Below are 27,043 nucleotides of genomic sequence, written 5' to 3' on the forward strand. Positions count from 1 at the left end.
CATCTTATTTTCTGTAACAAGCTCTTACTGCCAAGATAAAATATGAACGTGTCTTCTCATAGCCCCAACTGTTATGTTACTGAGACAAATCCTGTAATTTTCCACTTTCATGAACAGTTCATCTAAAAAGAGTTTTTCAATTTCAATCTTGCACATTCTATTTGAGTCAGTGTATATACACCTCAATCATCCCCTAACCCCAAGCTCTGTGATTGCAGGTAAATGCCACACATAGGCTCCAAATCTCTTCAAAATATGCCACATCCCACAAAGAGGCTACTTCATTTCAGGGAACTCAGTTTCAATTAAAGTCTCTTCCATGTTAAATTTTAAAATCTCTCACAAATGAATGATCAGGACGATCACATTAGTGTTTAAAAAATTAAGTTGCCAATAATCCCAGAATTACTAGTCAGGGAACAAAGGGTGGGATGATATGGAGGGGATGAAAGCCCCGGATGAATCTCCCAGACAACAAAAGGATGCAGGTTTTAATTTGGAATTGTGTCACACCCAGGTCTGCAGTGATAGCAGCATCCATCAAGTTTCTGATGAAGATGAGAGGCGGCTTTAGCATGCCAGCTGAGCACTGAGTGAGGCTAACAGCACATTTCCACCAGGTAGATGGAAACAGCAGCCACAGTATGGCAGATCCTCGCCATACTCTCCCAGGTGCCCCTGGTCATTTCTAATTGCGCTGACAAAGAGGTAATGGTTGCTTCAAAGAGAATCCAGTTCTTTAGCTATTCCCACAGTGCTTCCAAACCATTCCCTGACGATAAGGCTATTTGAGGGCTGAAATTAAGCACACCACCATGTTTAAAACTTGAGTTATTCTGAGAAAGCTGGTGTGTGAAGCACTCAAAGAAAGGAAATCAGCAAATCCTTTTTCCCTCTCATTCAGACTCCCCTTTCACTAGTTTCAACCACCTGTATTTATTCTTGCATTTTTATCTCCCCAGTTCTGTTCTCTTTTGTCATGTAAGAGTATTTATTTCTTCAGCTGAATTATGTCCTCTTTTTTGCTTAGAAAGAGCAGCTTGCCTGTTATCTTTCCTGGGTGGGAAAGTGGTACCTATTGAGTGGTTTCTGGTCGTGGGTATTAATGTAGCCTTCACAGGGATGGCATTATCATCCACTGAAGCCACTTCAAGTTCATTTGCATTGTACAATATGTATTTCTATATTTGTGTGGATCTAAGAAGAGCTGAAACTCATTAAAATTCAAGCTATACTCCATGCTTAAAACTTCAGAAAATTCATTGACTGTCTCAAGTGTGCTGTGGCATCGTACATTGAATGTCTGTGTTTCCGGAGCTGGTGAGTGCTTATGTGATAATATACATAGACTAACGGAAGACATTACTGTGGTTGAAATAAGTGCTCTAATTACAAATACCAAATTAAATCGTGAAGGGGGAAATGTGACATTCATATGTGTAGTGAGTAGATGTCTGCTTATGAATGCACAGGTCTGCCATACTGTTGTTAGGGCTTTTGGGAAGAGGAAGAGAAAGGGAGAGGGAAAGAGGTACCTGTATGTTCTTATGGTGTGTGTGCATGCCTGTGGAGGCCTGAGGTTAATGTCAAATGTCCTCTCTTCCATTTATAGTAGCTCCTTTTCCTGTTGCAATGATAAAATACCCCAGCGAAGGCAACAAGGAGGAGAAGGGGTTTACTTTATTTAGTTTATTTTAGGGGTTTCCTTCGAGTTGCAGTCCACCTTAGCAGGAAAGTCAAGGTGTCAGGAATGTGAAGCAACTAGTCACATCTGCAGTCATGATCAGAGAGACAGTGAATGAATACACGCCTGTGCTCTGCCGGTTCTCCCCTTTCCGTCCAGTCTGCCGCCCAGCCTTTGAAAAGGTGTCAGCGTTGTTTAGCATGAGTTTTCTCACCTTAATTAACTCAATTAAGAAATTCTCTCATAGGCAATCCTACAGGCTGGCTGACACAGTCCACATGATTCCTCCCTAAGACTGTCTTCCTAGGTGATTCTAGAATATCCCAAGTTGACTACTAAAACTAATCAAATGAGGGCCAGAGAGATGGCTCAGGAGTCAAGAGCCTTTTCTGCGCTTCCAGAGGACCTCGGTTCTATTCCCAGAACCCACCTAAGGTTGTTCACAATCACAGAAACACTAGTTTGAAAGGATCTGATGCCATGTTTTGTTCTTTTATGGTACCACACACACACATGGTTCAGAGGCATATATGTATGCAAAACCCTCATGCATATCAAATGATAAAATATTCTTTTTTTTTTTTTAAATGAAACTCACCACCATGCCATCTTCATGTTTTTGAGACAAGGTGTCTCATGAAACCTGAGACTCATAAACTGGCTAGGCCGGCCAGCTAAAGGAGCTCCAGGGATCTGCCTCTCTCTATTGCCCTCCCCCAGTGCTGAGGTTAGTATACTACCAGGCCGACTTTTTACCTCCGTGCTGGGATCCAAAGTCAGGTCCACATGCTTTCATAGCAATCACTTTCCCACCGAGAAAACTTACCAGACCTTGCTTTCTGTTTTAAAAGTTGGATAAAAGTTTAAAAGTTGGACTAGTAGACATCTTATTTGCTCAAAGATTTTTTTTAAAAATAAAATGCAAGTAGTAATACATCCATATATGCAGTCATTTACAGGTTCAGATATTGTAGGCATGATATGGGAATAAATCTGCCAACTGCTTTAATTTACTTTCTTCTTCCCTTCCTCCCTTCCTCCTTCCTTCTCTCCCTCCTTCCTTGCTTACCTATCTCCCTAAAAGTCTAAACTTGGCTTCTCTCCCTTTTACTCTTCTGTCTTCTACCGTAGGATAGCAGAAAGACCCTCTCACTATATGCTAAACAGATGGCATAATTATGCTTTGGATTTCCCAGTCTTTAGAACTGTGGTTAAATAAACTTCTTTTATCTATATATTACCTAGCATGTAGCATTCTTTTATACCAACACAAAGTGGAGGAAAACATGGCAGGAGGCCAGAGATGAAAAGATCTGGTGTGTCTCTAGATAGCAAGGAGAGGAGCAAGGCTTAGAATAAAGCACAGTGGGGTTGGTATTATCAGAAGCATAACTGCATGCTTGAGAAATCCAGAGGAAGATGGTCCAGGGAGAGAAGCAGCTCAGCATAACCAGAGATTGAACAGGTGTGAAGAAGAGGAACAAGGAGAGGAAGGTGTTGAAAGGGTAGTCAAGAAAGCCTGAGAATTGCAAGGCTCTTTCAGGAATGATTAACTGATAATTGGCCAATGATGTGCAAGACAGGGCCAGTTATGCAAATCAAGCCTGGGAATTTGAAGAAGTTTTGCACCAGTTGTTGGAGCTTAGGAATTCGAGTCTCTGACCTCAAAGACAATGAGCAAGTCCTTATTTCTAAGCAGTGGTCATAGGCATTGAAAAATCACTGAAGGTGATGAGAAAGAGGGGCAGAAGGTGACATGGATCGTGTGTAGTTCTCTTCTCACATGTTTTATACTAAATTGAACTGAATTAAATGGAATGTATTAATGAGAAGATAATAGAACTGATTTATCCAGAGAACTCATTCTCAGCAGTGTAGTCAAATGCTGGATAAAACATTAGATTCTGGCCTCTGAGCCAATTGTAATTTCAGAAGGAAAAGTCGACATGTAGTCCAGGCTCAATGTAATTTTTTTTTCCTGAGAAATATTCTTTTTGGAAAATCCCTTTTAATTGGTTCCTTTTCCCCACATTGTTCTATTCTAAGACTTTAAACCAAGACATATATGGACACTATCTTTGGCCTTGGGAAGGTGCTAGTCAGTGGTCTGTGTTGTCATGGCAGCACACATGCTTATTTGACATGCCTAAATTATGGGATATCAACCAAAAGACACCATCATAGATATTCAGGTTCTGGCTTTCTTTACAGGACCATTTGGACCTTCTGTCCATCTATAAAAACAGATAATTAAGATTGAATATAAAAATCAAATATATGTATACAAATACATGAATATTTACTTATTAATTTGCATGAGTAGATAACATATGATGGGAGGCACATAAATACATAATGGAAGGCACTGTGTAATAGATATGTTTAGGCAATCCCTAATTTAATTGATAATCTTAACAGTTTTTCACGATGCTGTTTCACAGGAATGGTCTAAACACAGCAATAGCAAGCTAGAAAAGGCAAAAGCAGGGCCTAGGAGCTAGCTCACTGGGTTTAGTGCTTATTAGTAATCATAAGCTCAGATCTCCTAAACCATGCAACAGATGCACATGGTGACCCACCTGTGATCTCAGCCCAAAGCACGCAGAGGCAAGAAATCCCCTAAATAAGCTGGAGAGCTATGTTAGCCAAAATAGCTCCGAGTCAGTCCAAAACCCTAACTCAATTACATAAGTAAGGAACTGCAAAGAAAGACATGTCAACCTCTGGCATCCACATGCATACACTTGCAGGTACATGTGAGCCTGTACATGCATGTGCCCCCATACATGAAAAAATGTACACACAAATGCACATATACCACACACAGATACATATGTAAAAACAGGCTGAAACGGCTGGGACCGTTTGCATGTCAGACAAGTCTCATTCTGGACACCCAAGCTACAGACATGTTGTTAGAAGGGTTTGGGTGAGAACTACCATCTTCTGTGGATTATGACAAATGGAAGGATTCAATTGGACTCTTGAGCTAAAATGGAAAACAAGCACAAAACAACAAAGAAAAACGCAAAATTATAATTTAAAGATGATTCTTATGGACTTTTCTCTTAATCTTGAGCCTAAAATAACGTTATTCATCAATTTGCTAATTAAGTAATAAACTGCTTGACTGTTTTCAACGGCAAGCATCAAGTAGTTTTACCTTGTCCCACCTCGCTCTGCATCTTATTACAAATCTGAAATACCTTGATAATTTATATTTTAGGATTAAGGCTTAAAGGTAGATCACTTGTATGTAGCTGAGAACTCTCCCTACATTAGAAAAAACTGTCATGTCTATCTGGCACATGGGTACTCCAAAGCACCTTATTCGTTCACAGGTCATGTTGTTTACATATGGTCATTCATTGTTGTAAGCTTATACTCATGAAGGTGTGAAACTGAGTACAACCACCATTGGAATTCACACCTTCCTGGGTTGAGTACTCTTAGGACCAGATTCTAGACTATCAGCTGATCTTGTCATGACACAGCTCTGTTGAGTGTCTTCTATGACCTCTCCTTTCAAAATCAAAACATCCTGGATTATTAAACAAAACAATAAGACCACTAAAATCTTCATCACTACCTTCCCACCAGACCAGTCTGTAGCTGCACAAGTTTGTCCCTGTGGAATCTTTTCTTCTTGATAGTCAGCTAATTTCACTTTCTTGAATCGACTCATTGTCTTTGGATGACTGCATTCATGTGACTTTAAAAGGGCATATTAGTTGCTTTTGAATTGCTGAAATCAAGATACCTGAGAATAACCTAAGAGAAAGAGTTATTCACTTTGGATCTTGGTTTCAGCAGAGAATAGCAGAAAAGGCATGGCAGAACAGCTCTGTTCATAGCAGTAAAAATGTACAACAGGAGCTGTTCATATCTCATTGATCTAGGAGACAGAGCACAGGGAAATATTGTGTTGGCTTTACCCTCTTGCCACCTTTATTATTTCTGGTTGCCTAACCCCTGAATGGGGCCACCTAAGTTCTGGGCTGGTCTTCTCACTCAGCTAATTCTTTCTGAAAACACAACCAGATATGTTCTTTACCATATTCCTGGAGATTCCCAATCTAGCCAAGATGACAATGAAGATCAGAAATCACAGAAGAATGGGTCAAACCTCATCCTTGGTAACGTATCCTTCATTCTTTAGCAGCAGGGTGATAGGGATCAAACCCTACAGTCATGGACAAGCATAAAAATCATATTCACGCTGGAGATTGCATCCTTTTACTGATAGTTAGGATCTGAGACTAGTTGTGTTATAGGCAAGTCTTTTGTAATGATTTGGTTGCTACTTCTAGCCACCTATTCGCTAATTTGGTCACAACTGATCTGTCAAACTACTTTCTCAACTCATTTTTCTGTGTATTAAAAATTCTCAACGCGATGATATATGGTGCTGCCTTAGAAAGTCCTTCAAAGTGATTGATCGTCTGGGTAATGTACAAGATGGCACATCTCCTTATTTGAGAATGATCATAAACAAGAGTAGTTCCTAAATAACTACCTCAATAATTTTAAAGTAGGATCATGGCTTGTTGGCTTCAGGGAAGGCCTTTGTACAGGATAAAAGTGAGTGCATCATCCTTAATCCTCTATCTGAAATCTGTAATGAGTTCAAATAACCTTGATGTGAAACTTCCTTTTTCTTATGTTGGAGAAGCCATCCTCATTTTGAGTTTTGTCTTACTTTATCTTATTACATTTATCTAAATGTCTTACTTACATTTAGATGATAGAAGATGGCTCATGAAAACTCCTCTGGAGAACCTTCACGCTCTTTCTGGTGTTAAGTTCATAACACCAATTGCCCATCGTATGCCTTAAGTTGCTCTTAAATTCCACCCTACACCATGTGTTCCACCATCCAACTTACAGATGCATGCATTGCTCTGGAACCTACAACACAAGTGTGCAAACTGGTGTTTGTTGAGCTCTCACAAACTGGGTACCATAGTGATTATCTGTATTCATTCTCCAATATGTGATTTAGATATTCGTGTCATTCATGTTTTATGTAAAAAGAAACTGAAGCTCAGAGCCACTAAAACAACCTTTACAGCCACATAACAAAGACTTCTGGGATCCAAATTAAGAAGCATGCAATTCTCAAACCATAAGGATATACTGTTCTCTCATATATTTTCAAACAGACACTTTAAAGCTAGAAACTTAATATTTTTTTCAATCAAAAAGAGCATATGTTGTGAAACACAATTTGTAGACTCAAGTATTCAAGGTAAATAGCTGATCTAGTCCCAATTAAAAAAAAAAAACCTAGTTAGTATGCCTGCTTTTCTATCTTTGACTTATTAATTTGATATTTTTTCTTATTATAAGAAATACTATTTCTTGGTAAGTATTTCTAGATTTGGAAGTCACTATCATGACTAACTAGTTGCTTGCCTGTAAGAGCCCAGGCTAGGGCCTTGCTGCCCGTGGGTGCTCCCTAAAGATTAATGCATGGCCCTGGATGTCTGTGTGGGTGTCTTGCACTTAGGACCTGCCCAGCTCTTCTGAAGCAGCACAGACGGAGCGGGAAAATGAAAATCACAGATCACCACCCCACCATGACCACGGGGCTCTCAATCGGTCCACGTCAGCCAGAGCATCTCAAAGGCTCAGATGCAGTGGTGGGGATGCCATGCTTTCTCTCTCTCTCTCTCTTCAGAAACAGTTGAGGGATGCTGTGAAATGAGGCTCCTTTGCCATTTCCAAGACTAATATCAAAAATGAGAGAAAACTTGCTTCTTTGATGAGCACTAAGGAAAACTGAATATTTTTTAATTGACACATTTTCTATTATTATATACATATAAAGAGAATGAGTAATAAACCATATCAGATGGTTTATTCAAACTGTCAGAAGAAGGGATGAAGCATGAGTAACTCTCCAGGGAAGCATCTGTGAACAGGAGCAGTGGAAAAGATAGTGAGCAGCCGTACGTTAGTTTACTACCAAGTTATCTCTGAAAATCTCGAGGAAACAACCCCCCCCCCCGAGGAATGGTGGGGTATTCATTTCTCCAAGAGAGGAAGGAGGGCAGTAACTCCAACTTACTTCACAAAAAAGACAAGTGCTCATGTGTGTACTCACAAATGAGCCTTTGAGGAAAGTCTGGGGTCAGCCTTGGAGATCTGCAAAGGGCCTTGTCATTCTGAACAAGCAGTAATGGTCATCTGAAACCTCAGCAGACATCTAGGATGTCAGCGCCCTTGCCTGCAGTATCGAACTTTGCATTGCCATAAGAAGTTGGTGAGAAAAAGCCCCCATTTATTGCCCTTCAGGCTGGGTAGATGCACTAATATTTTGTAGAGTTTAACTCAGCAAGCTCACCAATGGCACTGACTCTTTGCATAGCTCTGTGTCTTCCCATTGTATAAGCAAGGTGAAGACCTATTTCTCAGGGCTGATCCTGTCTAATATTTCAGATTCTTATTGAAGGATTCTGTCATAAAATGAGTACCTCTAATGGGAAAATGCTCTTTGTGTTCTGGACTTTCGATGAACATTTATTTATCACTATTTTTTTTAACACTCCTTTTTATTTCCTCCCATCAGACTCCTCTTAGTAATGAGAAGGCTTTATGAATTGAGATGTCTTGGAACATGAGAGAAGGGTCTGTTTTATTAGGACATTTCCTTCCATCACAGATCACCATTTTCTCACCACAGAGAAAAAGATCTTTGAGAAACAGCCCAGAAGATGTGTTATGAGGACAGGTACTTGCATTATGGTCTGGAGAGATTGTTTTCTGTGTCTGTTACTTAAAAACTACAGAAAACGGGTAGCTCACACAAACGAGCATTTACAGAACATATATATCAAAGGTATTGATGCAGATTCATAAAAAATCTTTACCCTAAAATAGAAGTTGAGGCTTTGAGAGTTGGACTGGCTGTTCCTCATTACCAGTAGCTAGAGCGCTATCAGCACCCAGGCTGGTGGTGACAGAACAGGGGCAGCTGTACTATGGGAAAGTTAGCCCTTAGTGTTGACTCTCTCAGAAAGACCTCAGGAGCCGCTGACTTTCCTCTTGAAGGAATCAAGGAATCTGTTTGTATGTCTGCTCACTTGACCTTTCTTTGTTTTGCATTAGAGAAAAAGGGACTTAACTGCTGGGGTGGGGGACAGTGAGGAAGGGCTGCAGAATCTTGAAGGAGATGCCATGCTGTGGAGCCTACGGGTGAGACCAGCATCTGATGACAGTCACCCAGGAGGCATTACTTGCTTATCGTATTACTATTTGTTCCTGCTTCTCATTTCAGATTCTCACCCTGTTGTAACTGCATTCCCTGCCATCATTCCGTACTGACAAATAAATGTCATCCATGCTTGATTGGCATCTATTGCACCAGAATGTAGAAGTATGAATTAGAAATCGATTCTACTTAGGCATTTAAAACCATTCATATGTGTCAAATGTAGCCATTGGTGAGATAATTCTCCTAATACTCTGGTAGCCTTCTACTGAGATTCTAAATTCAGCTGGTCTCTTCTTCCAGCTCTTCCATTGTTGTGGTGGCTTTTCTTTGTCATGATTTCCCCGTTTTCCCTCCCCCAGTGCCCACCTGGGAATGCTGCTATGGCACCTACAGAACTCCGTGTCTTTGTGAAACACAGCACTTTTGCAAACATCACTTGCTCTGCTGTGAGATCTTCGAAGACACTCTGACAGGTGATGCCATCTCCTGAATGTTGTACCTTTAAGCAAATGCAACCTCGAGTCCGATGGCGGTATCTCCTGAAGGGCCGCCGCGATTGGAAGCGTGGAAGTTAAATGATGCTCTCACCCTTGTGTGGCACTTATGAAAAGAACCAGCCCTCTTCCTTTTGGGGGGTGGACAAGTTCATTTAAACCAAGAAATGTCCTTTGGTTTTTAAATACACCTCACTGTTCTCAGGATAACATCTTATTTCATTTAGAAGGCTGTGGAAGCAAATGCTGAGGTTAAAAAAATGCACATCTACTGTCTGGAAAATTGGAGAGGGGCCTCCTTATGTTAAAAGTGGCATTTTGAAAAACACCTGAAGCACTGATTGTGGATGAGCCAGGAGAGAAATGTTGTCACCAAACCTCCCTCCTTTCAACCTTCACTTCCACCTCCAACAAGAGCTGTTGGCACCAGGGAGGTAGATTTAGGTGTGACCCCTGAGTCCCGAAAGCTGCCGCGCAGCTGTCTCCCTCCCCTAGCACGTCCAGCCAGGGCGCTGCCATCCTCTGGGTTAGACAAGGGAGTATTCAGGATTTCGCTGTTCATCCCTTGCGAGGGGGGTGCGGGGGGAGAGAGGCCGAAAAAAAAAAATCCCACATTGTCAGAGTAATGCCAAACTCCGTGTGAGTGGGATGAGCAGAGCAGATGCTGCAGAGAGGTGCCAAAGCGGCTCCCCTTCCTCTGTGCCTTGGGTTCCTATAAATTGCTCCGGCGCGCGTTTGTCAGCCTCCTCTTCTCCTGGCAGGTGGTACCCAGGCAGAATCCTGCGTTCAGCCTCTCTCGTTCGGCTCTCGCCGCTGCCTGCTAGCTCCTCTCTCCCGTCCTGAGCCTCCCTGAGCCGCGGATCCTGCGAACCGCCGCCGCTCCGCGCATCTCGGGAGCGCCGCACCCGAGCTCCCGCAGCCCACCGGGGGGCTTCGGGGTGAGCTTTTATTGGACTTGTCGTGGCTGCAGAGGAGGAAGCAAAAGAACGAAAAGCAAAAAAAGGCAAGGGACAGGCGAGCACAGCCAGCGAAAGAAAAGAAGCAAGAAGCAAGGGGGAGGACAAAAGAGCAACTTCAGACGGAAAGTTGATGTGAACTGGCGTAGTCTGCAAAAAAGGAAAAAGTCGATCGCGGGCGGCGGCGGCATAAAAGTGCGAGCCGCCCCGGGCGAGCGCAGGAGGCAGCCGCCGGCTCTGCCCTTCGGGTGGCCGCGCCGGCACCCGCCGCAGCCACAGGTGCGAAGGGGTTGGCAGGAGGCGAGAGGGCGCCCTGAGCACCCCACCCCCAGCCCCCACTCTCGCTTGGGACTTCAGCTCAAGTCACTTGGTGCCCCAGCTCCCTCCCTAGCCGCCACCTCAGCGGGGGGAGCAGGAGCCGGCGAAGAGCGGCCGGCGCGCGCCCGCCCAAGGGAGTTGGGGTTCGAAAGGGGATTGTTTTCGGCTCTGAGGAGGTCCCCGCCCAACCTTCAAAATTTTGTCCAAAAGCAGACAAGAGGATCGGCCCGCGCTGAGCCGGCTCGTGGGCAGCAGGAGGCGCCTGATCGCTGCCGGGGCGCTGGGGGTGGTGATGGTGCTTCTGCTGGTCATCCTCATCCCGGTGCTGGTGAGCTCGGCCGGCACGTCGGCGCACTACGAGATGCTGGGCACCTGCCGCATGGTCTGCGACCCCTACGGGGGCACCAAGGCACCCAGCACCGCCGCCACCCCGGACCGCGGCCTCATGCAGTCCCTGCCCACCTTCATCCAGGGTCCCAAGGGCGAGGCCGGCAGGCCGGGGAAGGCAGGCCCGCGAGGACCCCCAGGAGAGCCGGGACCACCGGGCCCCGTGGGGCCTCCGGGTGAGAAGGGCGAACCGGGCCGCCAAGGCCTGCCGGGCCCACCCGGCGCGCCCGGCCTGAACGCGGCCGGGGCCATCAGCGCGGCCACCTACAGCACGGTGCCCAAGATCGCCTTCTACGCCGGCCTCAAACGGCAGCACGAAGGCTACGAGGTGCTCAAGTTCGACGACGTGGTAACCAACCTCGGGAACCACTACGATCCCACCACGGGCAAGTTCACCTGCTCCATCCCCGGTATCTACTTCTTCACCTACCACGTCCTGATGCGCGGAGGGGACGGCACCAGCATGTGGGCTGATCTCTGCAAAAACAACCAGGTGAGCGCGGGCCGGCAGCGGGGAGGGCGGGGAGCGAGTGCGGGGAAGGTGCTGGAGAGAGGGAGGAGACCCCGGAAATGAGGGTGGGAGCCCGCGGAGGAAGGGCGCGGCAAGCCGCTCCGGGGCGACGGGGACGCTGTACAGGCAGGGGAGGTGGGGGTCCTAAGCGGAGGAGGGCTCCCCGCAGTCCGGGGAAGTAGTTCTAGGATGTCAGACCCGTGCTCGGGGCGTGCACTCGTGAGCATGACCCTCCAGAGGTGAGAAACTGATGTCTTAGCCCCGGGGACAACTCGTGGACTAGTGGAGTCCTGGAGCAGGGCAGGATTCCTGGCCCGTGGCATCCTCAGCAGCTCAGAAGGCTGCAGGAGCCCGAAATGGGCGTGTCAAGGCTTCAGACTCAGAGAAGATAGACCCGGACTCCGGGGATAAAGGAAGGACCCAGGAGTGAGTCTCAGACAGGGCGATCCCGGGCTCAGACAGCACTCTCCCGCGCGCGCGGAATGGCATGGCCCTTGAGAGGTCTCTGGTGGTGAAATTCAGAGTCACTACACTCCTGTAAGTTTCCAAATGGAAAGCAAAACGTTGGGTTTATGCTGTAAAAGTACAGCAGCTCGCACCCAAAAACGGAAATCCCCACTGCACGGTGGTTTGGGGTAGGAAAATGCACAAGGGGATGGTCGGGCAGGTGGCCTATCAGAGCTCAGCCCTTTCACCACCTCCAGGGCACCGTGGTACAGGCTCTTCCTAACCTTAGCCTTTTTGATCACAGCTGCCTTGCCTTGGCTTGGCTGCAAAATAGCCTCAGCGGAGCTCCCAACCAGGATCTGCTCTTCAGAGCTGGTAGGTAGTGCCGCAGGGGCCACTGGTCAGCACTGTCGGCCAAGGCTGCTTTGGCTTTGTTGCAGTCAGGTCAGTGCAAAGCCGAAGCATCTTTGATCCTTTAGTCACAGGGGGAAAATACATTTCCAAGCACCTAAAAGTGTAATGGGACCCTGGCGAGGCCTTTGGGCTTGTAGCCTGCTGTGCTGTTCTGAGCCCTAAAGTTTTCTTACTGACTGATAGGAAGAAAGACCCTGCCTGCAACCTTCAAGATTCCTCATTCCATGCAGCAGTTTTGACTAAGCAAAGCATGGTGTGCTCCAGGTCTTTGTTCCGGTGGAAATTCAGGTCTTAGCTAAACCCTTATTTTCTTTCTACAGCGCACCTTTAGGGCTGTTCTCCTCTCTTTCTTTCTTTCTTTCTTTCTTTCTTTCTTCCTTCCTTTCTTTCTTTCTTTCTTTCTTTCTTTCTTCCTTCCTTCCTTCCTTCCTTCCTTCCTTCCTTCCTTCCTTTCTTTCCTTCTTTCCTTCCTTTCTCCCCCCCCCTCAATTTAGTGTCAGAATTCTTTCACCGGTAGAAGAGGGATGTCCTAAAGGCATGATGCACTTTTAAAAAGTCCCTTGCTGCTGCTGCTTCTTCTTTTTCCTACAAATCCCTTCAAGAACCTCCAGGACACTAGGAATGAAAAAAGGAAACATGGCCACCAGGAGGCACTGACAGGATTGTTTGTCACAGTTATTTTGCATGAAAATAATATTAAGAGAAATAAAAATTCTTCCCGGAATAGTGGGCTAGGTAGTTGCAGGTATGTGGCTACAAGGGGCATGGCTCAATATGCTAAAATAGAGGGGCTGTGTCTGGGTGACCAAAGGATTTGTGAACAGCCCCAAACAGCCCCAACAAGGCACCTCTTTATTGCGTCTCTGTGACTCAAAGGTTATGTCTGTAAACACTACTATACTAAAGAGATATTTACAAAATGTCTATTTCGTCAACAAATATAGAAATGGTAATTGTAAAAATATCTGGAGATTGCAAATGCAGGAAGCAGCTCAGCTCTTGAAGTAGCTCAGAGGTTGGTGGTCAGGTGGCAGAGCCTGTGCATATACCAGTGAATAGAAGAAAAGTATTTGGTACACAAGTTCTAAAATTAAAATGTTCGTGTGTTCTGCTTTTTAAACTCTTTCACTGGGGCAGACGCTGCTTCTTGTATCACTAGAGTATACAGAGTCTATGGGGATCAGGAAAGTAAGTGGGTGACACACTTGTAAAGTTCTTCACTGGCTGCTTTTCAAGTGGCTGCTTCTTCGAAAAGTAGGTAACAAGTAATTCAGAAAAATATATGCATAGTGGTAAACAACATCCTTCTGAGTTCAGTGTTCATCATCTTAGAAAATGACTATTGCAATATTACAGCTGAGGAATTTTGTCTTTAGAATAAAAGAGTTTTGTAAAGTCTGGCTACAGCCCAGTGCCAAGTGGGAAATCTTGTAAAAATCTCTTTTTTATTAATTTTAAAATAAATACTTTATTCTTGATATTCAATTATAGTCTGTATGGTTGTTTCTTAGAGTCACAATTCCCCCTCTGAGATGACCTAATTTGTTTTTATAAGACAGAAATGCAGAGATCTATGTCAGAGTGATGCTCTATGGATTAGGTGGATTTGAGAAGCACAGAAATTAAACAAGGGAAGAATGCAATTTTTCGCAGTAGTAGGGAACAATGTCTCTGGATCAAAACCATATGAAGACTATCTTATTTATACTTTGTGCCGAATATAAGGTCACAGATGGAACCATCAAAGGCCAATAAATTAACCTGATGTACCACTTAACCTTTTGTTTATGGTTCCACGGGAGTACAATGAAAATGAAATTACCAGAACATCAGCAGCAGTTAATTAAATTAGCAAATGTTGCTGTGAATATTTCATATAATGATAATTCCTCAATAATAAGACAATGCTAAAACTATACTGCCTATTATATTCTTACAAACATATTGTTCTCTATAAAGGACCACAGTTCTCAAAGTCCCCATGAAATCATTAGCCTATACTTAATCATATCATTTGTTGAAAACGCATCACTGTGTATATTAAAGGTAAAAATGGGGCTCAAATAGCTTTATATAGATACAGGAAAAAGTCCTAATGCTTGTATACTTGTAGCTGAAAACCTGAAAAAATAGTTTCTGACCAGTTAGTATAATGTCATTGTAGTAAGCCACCATAATAAAAACTAAATTGCCAGAAACTTAGTCATATAAAATAATTAGGGATAAGCTTTTCACTTACAGGAATTTGTTAGTCATGGTAGCAGTGGCCATAAACTACATGGGAACAGGTGAATACCGTGTGCTTTTATATTCGTTTATTAGGGTGATGATGTGCCGTGCCAAATTAGTTCTCTCTCTAAAAGCAGAGAAATGCATACTAAAGACAAAGTAGAAAAATGTACAGTTAACACACTAAGAAAAGATATTAAAGTGAATTTAGGCAGAAATAGGAATATTGGACCGAGAAAAAGATGCATTATACTCCCTGACAAAATGCTGAAATCAGTGCACATTTAGGAATCTGAAAATAGCCCTCAGGGTGAACACATTACCTTCCTCAATAGTTTGATGGCTTCAAGGAAGAATTGCTGAAGTCAGTGGGATAGATATGAGAGCTTGAAATTCCAAGTCCCATTATACTCTTAGAGTGTGATGGGTGGACAGGCATATTGACACCATGGACACTGGCAGATGGTGGGCATTTAATTGGGAAAGTCCTGTACTACTGCATAGGTTAAAATGTTAGGAAATTGCTTTTTATTATAAAGCCCTCACACTGGTTTTATTCAACAAAGGAAATAAAAAGTGCTAAGGACAAGCTTCTAGTGTGTGGAATCACATTAATGCATTACCAGGTTTCTGTGGTTTTACTTACTGAATTAAAAATGGTAACACTTGGTTTTGTGGTTATGTTCTATAGAACAAAAACTGCATTGTATATTTTCAAAGGATTACAGTCTCTAAATCAAAGATTTCAATGAGCCTGGATCCTAAAGGTTTCATGTAGAAAACAATGAAAATGGACAACATTCAAAGAACATATAAAAAAAATACCCCAAATGCTGAATATACTGTATTCTCTTTAATAATAGCTGAGAAGTAAGTTTGATGATTAATCAACATATTGCTCATATAGATGACTGTTAGTTTGTATTTTAATATTTCACATCCATTAAAAAATTCACATGTTCTAAAAGTCAAGCTTTAATGATAATATTCTCACTGTTTAGATTTTCTTCACTGAGAATTAATAACTAGATGAATGAAGGAAGGAAAGCCTTCAGCTTCTCCAAATTGAAGATTAATTCCTAGGAAATATTATGAAGTCCAACTGCATCATTATGTAACAGCTAAAATGGATCACCTCACTAGTGTATACATTTGAAGCAAAGCTTTTGAGTATAATCACACAGCATATTGGTTTCGTGATATTAATGCCAGTTAGCATAGTGATAAGCAATTCTAAATCCTTTAAGCCCTTCTCTCCTTTTGCTATATGACACCCAGGAAGAAAAAAAATGTTAAAATACTACTCAAATTACATTCCAAGTTCAGTGGTGTCAAAGAGCCTTCTCCTTTTATGACATTTCAGCATTAATGTGAGAACATATCTTCCCATGAAAATTTAATTTGAAAACCCATCATTTACATCTTGAAAGACATGCATGGAAATTCTTGACTTATGTCTCATTTCTTTCATTTTGCCAAGTGATAAAACCAGGCATATTATACCCCAAGTCATACATTATTGCATAGTGCAGGTTTACAAAACCACTTAATCATTTGCTATGTTATTCAGGGAAATATCATTATAGTGGAGCCGAAACAAGCCACAGCATAGAAGATGTGTTACTGAAATAAATCACACACAAGCCTGCCTTTTGAAAGATTATTCTATAGCAGAATCAAAACATGTCTAAATGAGGCTGAAGCCTGGTTTGAGGAGGGAGTATGACAGAGTGTCCATATGACATGATATGATAGGCAATTTGACTGTTTGCAAATGTTGATCAACTCACTAATGAGGCGAAGGCAGAACATAAGCAGATTATAGTCTGCTCTGGTCCTCAAAGCCAGACACACTGACAATCACATAAACAGGAAGAGCTATTCAACAGTACCACCCAGAAATCCTAGGAAATTGAGCGATCTCAGGTCACAAATTTAATTCCTTCTATAGCTTTTGTATCTGGTGAAATTAAATTGTTGTTTTAGAGGCACATATAACTAAATGACAAGAGGGCACAGAAAAGTAAAAGGAAGTTTGGAAATGTGGGAGATATAAACAAAGATGTTTAAATGAGTTAAGCTGCTTCAGAAGTAGCCTGGATAAAAGGGGCTTTGCTTATATCAGATTTCCAAAGCTCTAAACCAAAAAGCTTTCTTTATTTTCCCTTGTATGTAGAAGCAGAAGGGTATTTCCCTGGGTCTTTTGACACTTGAGACATCAAATTTCTAATAATTGTGATGAGCCATTGAAGTACACAATTAGTTGGAATGTTGCTATTTGTCTTAAATTAAAATGCAAAACAATACTGCCATTTCCATTTCAAAATGTATCTGTATATGGAGATTCAAGGAATCAGAAAAAGCAGCAATTGAAGAGGAAATTAGATTGGCATGCTTTATTTACAAGGATAGAAAAGATTGCTGCAATGTCCCTTATTAAAGCAACATTTTTCTGTTTTATCTAGTAACATAGTTGAAGTTGTTACAGAAATTCCTTCTATATCTATGGGACCAAAGGCAACATCAGTGTGCTACATTCTATGCGATGGCCGCAAGTCTGCAAAAGGCGTAATTTAAGGGTTCTCTTTTACAACCTCTGATTCTTGTCTGTTTCACGTAGGTGCGTGCTAGTGCAATTGCCCAAGATGCTGATCAGAATTACGACTATGCCAGTAACAGTGTGGTCCTTCACCTGGAACCAGGGGATGAAGTCTATATCAAATTAGATGGTGGGAAAGCACACGGAGGAAACAACAACAAATACAGCACGTTCTCCGGATTTATTATTTATGCTGACTGATACTGCAGAAACTGAGCTTGCTATGCTGAGTTTGAACGCTGGACTCGTGTGGCTAACGTCAGTGAATCAAGGATCCCGGGGTGCTCATTGCAGGGCATCTCAGCTGTATAAATGTGGGGAGATCAAATGCTACCTGACTCACATCTGTACCACTCAGACACATTATGTAAAAAAAAAAAAAAGTATTTAACGCAAGATAAGCAGATGTGTGATCCACTACCGCCAAAGCAAATACTCCTTATTGTTAGTGTCCATGTGAATGAAGTCCTATATAGACCACAAATTTTTATAGAAAAATCTAAGACACTGAATTATTTCTTCGATATCTATGATACTTTGGTGTACTGTGATCTTGCTGCTTTTATCCATGTGTCAGCTTTGGTTCTTGTGAGTTTAGCTGCTTATTAAGATACTTGGAGTCTATTTGTAGTGTGGGGAGGAGTCATTTTGCCCTGCAGGAGAAGGTCTAACTGAAGTAATGCTGCTTGTCCCCAAAGATATTGTTTGCCTTGTACTCTTGTTAACTTTAGAGCTAGACCTGGGAATGAGTCAACTTCAAGCCTTAACCTGAAATTTTCTGGATTTGTGGAATTTCCCAAGCCTGTGATCATTTTCACATTTTTTTTTCTTTTCACGTGAATTTTCTTTTCTCTCTTTTCCGGTGATAGTCTTTAAAAAAATAGAGATTGAAATTGTATCATAGGATTACCCTCTAAGTGTGAAAATGTGTAATTATGTATGGTATTTAAAAAAAAAACCCATGTGTCCATTTTGTCAACAGACTCACTTGAACAGCCAGAAAAAGTTATTCTTTGGAACAAAGTCAGATGGAGATTTTGCCTTCCTCAATTGTTCATAACCTAAGGCACAAAAGTTTGATTTGAGCTAATGCATGCGTCACCAAGGCGACACTAAGTAAGGCCTTCAAACAAATATCACAAATCTGTGTCCTGTGGTATTTCGAAATTAACAGTTTCACATAGAACCAATGACAACAAAGTGTATATATTTTATATAAATATCTGCCACACACTTATTTATATACATATATGTTAGATGAAATATTATATATACATGGTTTCAGGCCACTGGGCACAGTGGCTCTATAGCTCAAAAAACTAATTTAAAAACTATATATGTGTGTACACACAGAACCACGCACAAATTATTTGACTTATTTTAGATTTAAATATATTTTAGATGATACAAATATATAGAGTAGGAAAATAATAAAAGTTACTTCTCTTTAAGAGTCATCCAGAAAATGAAATCTCAGTAGATTCAAATGCCCTATGTTCCCCATGTGTGAGTTAGTTGAGCCCAGGGTTACTGTAGTCCATATGCAATCAATGCTTTAACTCCATTCTCTGGGAGACCACAGGACTTCAGGAAGGGGGCAGTTCTCCTTCACAATGTTTATGAAACATGCCCATTTGAATAGTCAAGTCTTTCTTTTCTTTTGCTAGTATAGTGCAAACCCATGCTCTCTAGTGAAAGCACACTGCCAAAAGCCTCCTCTTTAGTGAAAAGAGCGAAATGCATGCGGGTATGTCCTACTAGCACACAAGTTCTCCTCTTACAATGAAAAATCTGTTCCCCTTTCAGTTGCCTTTAAACAAACACTCTTTGACAAGTAGATTTCAAAACGAGAGATTTTAAAAATCTGCTTGCTTTCCTGGGGAAGGACATTTGCATTTTTCCCTCTAAAGGAGTTGGGTTTGTTCTTTTGGCTCATTTTACTTTAGTACTTTTTGTTCTAATACACAGAGAGCTTGATCAGCTATGATCAACTGAAATAGCTTTAGTTTAGCAAGCTTTGACTTTCCAAGAGTTATGCATGGTGTTCCCACCTAAGGGTGGTGCGTGCTGTGTTGAAACGCCTTGGTCTGAGTAACTGTCATGATTTTTATGATAAAAACACTTAGATCATGCATCGAGAGTAGTGACTAATTCAATTTGGCTCTTCTAATATGTAAGGTAACTCACAAATGAATTGTCACAGTTTTAATTTCTATTTAACAGCATATATTTATCAAAGATGGATTGGCAGCAAGGGATTAGAGATTTGTCTTAGGTACCAAATCACATAGTAAGGATTCAAAGGATCAACTTATAAGCAACACTTACATCAATTAAGTGTTTTAACTAACATTTTGAAAAGGCTTTATTAGCACAGAACGTCATGGCTGGATCTCTTCTAAAGAGTTGTGTTTACAAACAGAATGTCATTTTCAATAGACCTGACCTTTTCTTTAGATAAATAAGCATTATTTTCTCTGTCTAGGCCTAAGGAAAAAAGAAATAAAAGGTAAATGAAATAAAGAGACTATATATAAGGCAAGATTTCTTTTTCTTTGCATTATAACATGAATTAATTAAATTGTGGCCTTTGTTATTATAACTGTAATGATTCATTAAACTATATTATGTAATATATTTTTCCTTTTATGATTGTATTTTTGTAATTCACTATTGTTATGGGTTCTTAGACAGACTTTGCAAAAACATAACACAACAGCAAAAATGGAGACCAGAAAGCCAACATCAGCAAAACCGATTTATTATAACTTTACACAGATAGGTGGAAACCACATAGTTAATCTTCCAAAATAATTTTGTTATTGTGAACTGGTAATCTTATTGCAGTCTCCTTTGGGAAAAAAAAGTCTCAAAATTTAACTTCCCTTGTTGCAAAAGTGATTTTAAAATGCCACATTATTCATTAAGCATTAATTAAAGAACAGCAGGATAATTAGTAGGATCATCAATATTACAAGAAACATTAGAGTGCTCCAGAAGGGGGCAACTTAGCTAGAAACACTTTAATTTTTCTCAAGTAGTACAGATAAGAGGAGGGGGGGGGGAAGACATCCTAAATGATTCTTAGGGGATATAGCTTTAAATTATTGTTTGGAAACACACTCTTCTATGTTTATTTTATTAAGGAAAGACAATAGGACTCACGTGAGCCTAGGGGTCCCCACTAGAGATTTCCCTGAGATAGTTATCTGGCTTTTCATAGGAGGGAAGTGATCAGTCATTGGTCCTGTGTAGCTTGGATTAATGCCCCCAATAGACTTGAAATCACCAAATATTCTTGGCAAATTTTCTTCTCTGGGTCTGGGTTCATGAACAGCCATTTATTTAAAAGTCAGCCATTGCTTAGGGTTTTCTATGAGTATCTTATCAAGTACCCTCTCTGTTATACCTCTCAGGAGCATCTTAGGAACAATGTTGGTGAGTATATGCGAATAGCCATGACCTCCATACTTCATCAATCGGTGCTTCGTGTGTATGTCATGCGCCATGAGAATCCGATCTTCGTAGCCCTCATCCACCAGGAAATGGACCCTGTAGAAAAGTATTAACTCATTACATGCCAGCAGTTAATTGCTGGTGCTGCCTTTTACTCCTGAACCTACTGCCTTTTCCTGTGGCATCTATCCCAGGCTATTCCAAATGTACACTGTGGTGTGGAAATGCAGGTGTTACTTCATGCTAGTATGAATGAGATCCTCACTTTGTGCACACAGAAATTCCCACCCAGTCATATGTTTGACAGTATCTGGCAATGCTGTGTTAAGGACAGCTTCCAGAGCTTAGGCTATTTGAATGAATGGCCACCATAGCTGTTCACTGATAATTTCGTTTGTCACTCCTCTTTAAAAATGCTTGTATTAGACTTAATTTTGAGATAACACTCTTTCTTTCTCTCTTTAAAGTCAATGGGCATTTGTGATTAAAATATAGAAACAAAAGGAATCTTCATATGAATAAAACACTTCAAGTAAAATCAGCTGGTTTTCAAGGGCAGGGTATGTGCATGTCATTATATAGTCAATGAAGATGGGTTGGAAAAGTCCTCTATATTCGAGCCATCTGTCCCTCTGAAGTCTACAGGAATTTTGACTTAGTAGTAGTTTCTGAGCAATAGATGAAACTGACCAAAACTTTTTAGTCTATCTTCCTTGTCAACAAGGCTGCTAAAATAGCAAGCTGTTCCTTTAAATCCATAGTCAGTTGACTAAAAGACAGCTTCCTGGCTGTAAAAAAATGTAATCCTCTTTGCCTAGTTAAGAGCTGTAATCTGCAGCATGAGTCACCTCATGACAGCCACCATCTGTATGTGTCTGCACTCTGGGCAGTGTCTGTCCCTGACCACAGTGGGCCTTTGATGTCAGAGGTGCAACTTGCAAACAATGGCTTTTCTTTGGGATGCTTGTACAGTCTTGTGAGTATCAAGAGTACCAAAATGATGTAGGTGGATGGCTCATGCTCTTCCTCTGGGGGTTGACTATCTGAAAGGTTCTTCTTTTGTTTTAATAGGTAGAACGGAACATTTCTTTGAATTCTCAGGCAAAGATCATATTTAGTAACTACTGTAGCACTCATAGGACGCTACACACAAAAATACAAGGCACAAAAGCGTGCCCTCTGAGAACCTTAAAATAAGTCACAATTAAATACCAGACTGATTTGAAGGTCAAAGGAATGTAAGTGCCAGAGAGAAGAGCCTGTCTGGGTGCTTGGTGAAGAAAGCAGCATCCAGCAGGCACACAAGGATGCCATGCCTGCTTTACAGCTGCATGGCACCCACAACCTCATTTATGCCACTGAGGTTATCTGGCTTGTTAAAACTGGTCCAGAAGTCCTGATCTGTAGTTACTTTTGAACAAACTGTAATTCAGGAGATTAGCTAAGAGTGTTATACAACCATTTAGCATACAAAGGGAAAAGCCTGACAGAGAAGTGTGTGAAGCTGAGCCTCAGAATGATACTGATCAGAATGTAAAGTTATAGTAAGGGGAGCTTTTGGGATGTGCTTGCTGCCTGCTTGATTTTCCAGAGCAGGTCCCAAGGTCTTACACCTTTCCTTACTGTCTGAGTACTGTGCTGCAGCTGTAGCTCAGCAAGCAGGTAGCACTCAGGCCTAGTGTACCGTAGGCCTAGCCTCGGTCTTCAGCACTGCCTAAGAAAGAGCAGTGGAGGCACACAAGTCTAATGTAGTCCCACTCCAGAGGCTGAGGTTGGAGGAGCTGGAGCAAAGGGGGACTTTAGGCTCCACCTTGTCCTCAGGCCACTCTGGGCCCACCTGGGCTACTTCAGATTTTTTTTTTTTTCAAAACAATAAAAGAAAAGCTGGGTCATTCCTCTTCAAGCTCAGGATGTAGCTCAGTGGTAGAGCGGTTGCTTCTCTGAAAATTTTGATGTATCATTATTGCCATGACATACATACAAACAAATCCCTATAACACACCTCTGTCCCACCTTGAAACACAGTGTTCTTAAATTGGGAAGTCATAGGAAAGAATATGATAGATAGAAAGGTTGTAATTCAAAATGAGAATCCTATAAAAATGTAACACTACCCCAGAAAAGAAGAGAAATTTGGAGTCCTTCTCTCTCTATTTTGGCTAAACTATGAATAAATTTATTTCCTGGGGCGGGGGAAGGCGGGAACAAGAAACTCTTAGACATCACCATGCAGTGAGGGCTCCAGAGCTGTGCTATCTCATGAGCACAGCAATGTTCTAGCTCTGGAAACATCATCATATGCTGGCCATGATTGGAATGTGCCTGGACATGCCTGCCCCAAGAGTTCGTCTCTCACGGTATGCTCACGGTATGGCACCATGCAGAAGAACAGGAGTTACAAAGAAGCCGCCAGAAGGGAGGAACCACTACAGATGACAAGACAAAAAACCACAGTAATTACAGCAATACAAATGAGTTCATGGTTTGCAAACAAATATTAGAGAGAAACTACAAAGTGTGAAAAGGCAGAGATATAATAAGATTTGAGAAATGGAGCATAAGATTGAAAACAGGTGTTAGACACAGAATTTCTGGTGCTGAGAACCAGAGGTAGGCAGAAGCTGTGTCTCTGTTCCTGAACGCGGGAGGCTGCAGATTCCCGTAGCCAAGAAAAACTGTCGATGAACTGTGCAAAGCAAGTGCTCAACTTACAGGGACAGTGGGGGTCAGGAAGACCGCACGACCCCAAAGGCCGTTCAGTTGTTATCACGAGCCATAGGCACAGGGAACACATGCAGAGTCTTGGTCCACAGACAAGTAAGCAAGAAATACACACGCACACACGCAGCATATACAGATGTTTTTATATTTACACACACATACGTTATTCAACATTTAATACATAAGAACGCTTACATTTGGCACAATAAGAGATAACTTAAACAAGTTTTGTTCCTGAATTAATAGCCCAAAGAAAGACTAACCTGGAAGCCATCAACCATTTTCCCATTACCCTAGAGGCTTGGGAGCCTCACAGCAGGCATCCTGGGCAGGGGACACACTGAGCTTTAGGAATGAAAAGCAGATCTGGAGGGGAAACTTCTCATTTCCAAACTGATTTTTAAAATATTGAGGATTTATTGAAGATCTATTTGGAAAACAATTGTGTGTGTGTGTGCACCTGTGTGTGGGTTTACGCACAACTCATGCTTGCAGGGGCTTGTGGAGGTGAAAGAAGGCATCAGATCTCCTGGAACTGTAGTTATAGGTGGTTGTGAGTTCCTAAAGAGGGTGCTGGGGGTCAAACCCAGAACTCTATAAGAGGGGCGCTGTTAACTGCCAAGCCATTGCTCTAGCCCAGTGTTTTGTTTTGCTTGTTTCGTTGTAAGATAATGACTTTCTGCAGCACATTATTTTAAAATCCAAGTCTTCGGACAAAGCAGGTTCACCTTTGAGTATGGCACAAGTTGGCAGGGCCTTAAGTAAACCTCTTTGTCCATACTAGTTGTGTTCCTGATCACAGAAATTAAAATCATGAAACAAAATAAAAGAAACAACAGAGTCTGGAGAGATGGCTCAGCAGGCAGAGTGCTCAGATCTTCAACAGCCACATAAAGCAGGTAGGCAGCTATGGTGGCCCACTTGGAATGCCAGCCTTGGCAGGCGGAGGGAGGGGATCCCTGGAGCAAGCTGGCTAGCCAGACTAACTGAATCAGCAAGCTCTGAGATCAGCAAGAGACCTGCTCAGTGGAGAGCTATGAGGAAGATACTCATCCTACAGGCCAGGCATACACAAAGGGAACAAAATGAGGAAATGAATTCTGCTTGCTAAAGAACTAGTTCAAGTACCAAAACCAAAAAAGACAGCTTTGTTGTCCAGGTTGGAGGAAGTAGTTTGCTTACATGGAATAATCTTCACTTCACACAACGAATTCCACCTAACGACGCTGAAGTACAAGCAGATGCTACTGAGGTCACTGTAGACAAATGCCAATACATGGTAGTGTAGAAAAGCACAGAGAGATGAAGGTCGCCTTCCCGAGGATCAATCTTGAGCATGAATGACACAAACATGGGCTTGGGATGTTCCCCGCAGCCCCACAGCGTGCATGTTCAGCTGCTGACGCTGTCTCGGCTTGTGGACACTGCTCCTTAAGTCTAGTTTTGCTTACTCCCATCCCACAACTTTTCTACTCAGATCCCATCTTTTTGTCCTTGCTATCACAGGCTCTCTGTCCCTGAAGTCTTAATCTCTGGTTTCCCATACTGGTCTTATCAGCTCTTTGCACTGTTTCCACTTGCCCTGCTCTACCGTGTATACATACCAACTTCTTTAAAGTCATCAGTTTAACTTTTCTGTTATGTTCTTCTTAAATATGTGAATATTTCTTCAGATGCCTTACCTCCAGCTTTGACTCTCTGACCCTCATTCAATCCTTCCTCTGTTTTCCTGACTATCAACTGTATCTTTCCAATAAAAGACCTTGGGCACTGGGGCCAAGCCTCAGATGGGTCTCAGAGATATGCGTCCAGCCCAGCAGACATTCCTATTCCCAATGAGACCTGGCCTTAAATCTATTCCTTCTTTCTTGAGAAGTAATCATGTCTGCCTTGCAGAAGACTGGAAAGCACAAAGGTATACAGCCTCAGTTCTTGATCTTCTTGTTAAGATGTTTATCTGTATCAACATTGTCTGCTCCCATTTCTCCCAATGAAGGCAGAACTACTCTCAACTTTCTTTTTTTTTTTTAATTTTTTTTTTTAGTATTAGTTACAGTTTCTTAACTTTGTATCCCTGATGTATCCTGTTCCCTCTTTCCCTCCCAATACCACCCTCCCACCCTCATCTCCTCCCTGCCCCTTTCCAAGTCCACTGATAGGGGAGAACCTCCTCCCCTTTTATCTGATACTGTCAACTTACTTTCTAATCACTCCCCAAACCCTACCTATTTATCTCCTTAAGAGGCTGGATCAATATTATATTTCCAGTATTTTTGAGTGAACATTCATTTAACATTTCCATATTCAGTACCATACATTCATATAAAAACTCTGCATATTGTATTTTATATCAATTCTATATCAATCTCTTAGAATTACCTTTATTTCTTGGGTCCATTCTCTCTGTCTCTGTCCCTCCCAACTTCTGATCATTGCTTCATAAACTGTACAACTTTGGGAAAAGCTTCTCTGGATCACCTGTTGTCTTCTAGCATTGGCCCCACTTCCCTTTCCCTCCACTGATAGGGCTGTGTAAGAAACAACCTTCACATTCTCTGCTCTTTTCCTCAGCTCCTTCTCACTCCTCAAGCCTTGCACTGAGACCACACCTGCTGACAATGAGAGTCTTTTAACTTGAGATCCAGTGGTTGTCCTTCAGCCTTGATCCTTCCTGATAGCTGCTGCATAATGTAGGTGTTCAAGCCTTTGGCTTCAAGCCTGTCTTCTTACTGAGATCCATTAAATGTCTCCAATGGTATCAGCTTGAAAACATTTCTACCTGTCTATAAGATGCTGTTATTGAGTCCATCTAGTCAATATCTGTGCTCCCAGGTCTCTGTCCTCTTTCTTCTCTCAATGACCTTATCTATTCCCAATATTTGAACCATCTCATATAAACTGATTATGTTCCATTTTCTCTGAACTTCACACCCTAATGTTAGTTATTATATTAGGAATAACAATACTTATATACTCCTAAAATCAAGTCTTCTTCACTAATCTCAGGTGTATTTTTCTTCTCAGATTTCCTATCTTGGTTTATTTAATCTTCAGTCTTCATGTCACCCTGTGACCAAGACCAAACAATGTGACCATCTTTGACTCCATCAAAGAGTAATGCTGCCATGATTTACTTTATCACTCATTAGACAATTTGGAGAGGTTTTGATGAATGGTGTTTACATGTGGCATTTTATTATTTAAGTTGTAATTGTCAATTTAATGGATACAGTTAATAAAGCATTTTAAATATTAGTTGTAGAAAATCTTGGCTTTAGTGTGATCAAGCCAAGGAAGGAAGAGTTGATTTCAGTAAGGGGAAAAGGGGAAAATGGCTTTCATTCTGTTCTTGTCATGGCAAAGGTAGGATATTATCTGTTTCTTGTCAGCTGTCCATCTGCTCTGAACTTCTAAGGCTCTGCTAGCTTTAGCCTACTTATTATGATTCATTTTGTTCTTGAAATAATATATAGAGATTTTCTTCCTGGAACAGCTCAGATATATTTTTCTCTTGCCAAGGCTGCTTCAGCCTGCTTACTATTTTCCAAATCTTTGCTAATACTCACCCAGATATGACAAGCCAAAAGGGCTGGCAGAAGAGAATGTGGTGA

The 27,043-nt window shown here is 41.8% G+C and overlaps 2 protein-coding genes across 2 annotated transcripts in view; one reads left to right on the forward strand and one right to left on the reverse strand.

Annotated features, from left to right (window-relative positions):
* The first annotated feature begins 10,046 nt into the window (after positions 1-10,046).
* On the forward strand, positions 10,047-19,853 carry C1ql3 (complement C1q like 3). The gene is made up of 2 exons (XM_055593811.1): positions 10,047-11,548; positions 17,277-19,853. Exons 1-2 carry the CDS (start codon positions 10,961-10,963, stop codon positions 17,454-17,456), a joined length of 768 nt encoding a protein of 255 aa, XP_055449786.1. The 5' UTR covers positions 10,047-10,960; the 3' UTR covers positions 17,457-19,853.
* Positions 19,854-20,000: 147 nt separating this feature from the next.
* The window catches only part of Pter (phosphotriesterase related), a 61,757-nt gene continuing 54,714 nt past the window's right edge, over positions 20,001-27,043 (reverse strand). The window contains exon 4 of the mRNA XM_055593847.1: positions 20,001-20,807. Coding sequence (XP_055449822.1) covers positions 20,597-20,807 — 211 coding nt within the window. The 3' untranslated portion in view covers positions 20,001-20,596. The remainder of the gene's footprint in view (positions 20,808-27,043) is intronic.

The sequence above is a fragment of the Psammomys obesus genome, unplaced genomic scaffold (genome assembly GCF_907164565.1).
Source record: "Psammomys obesus unplaced genomic scaffold, mPsaObe1.curated_primary_1811, whole genome shotgun sequence".
In the NCBI taxonomy this organism is placed as follows: Eukaryota; Metazoa; Chordata; class Mammalia; order Rodentia; family Muridae; genus Psammomys; species Psammomys obesus.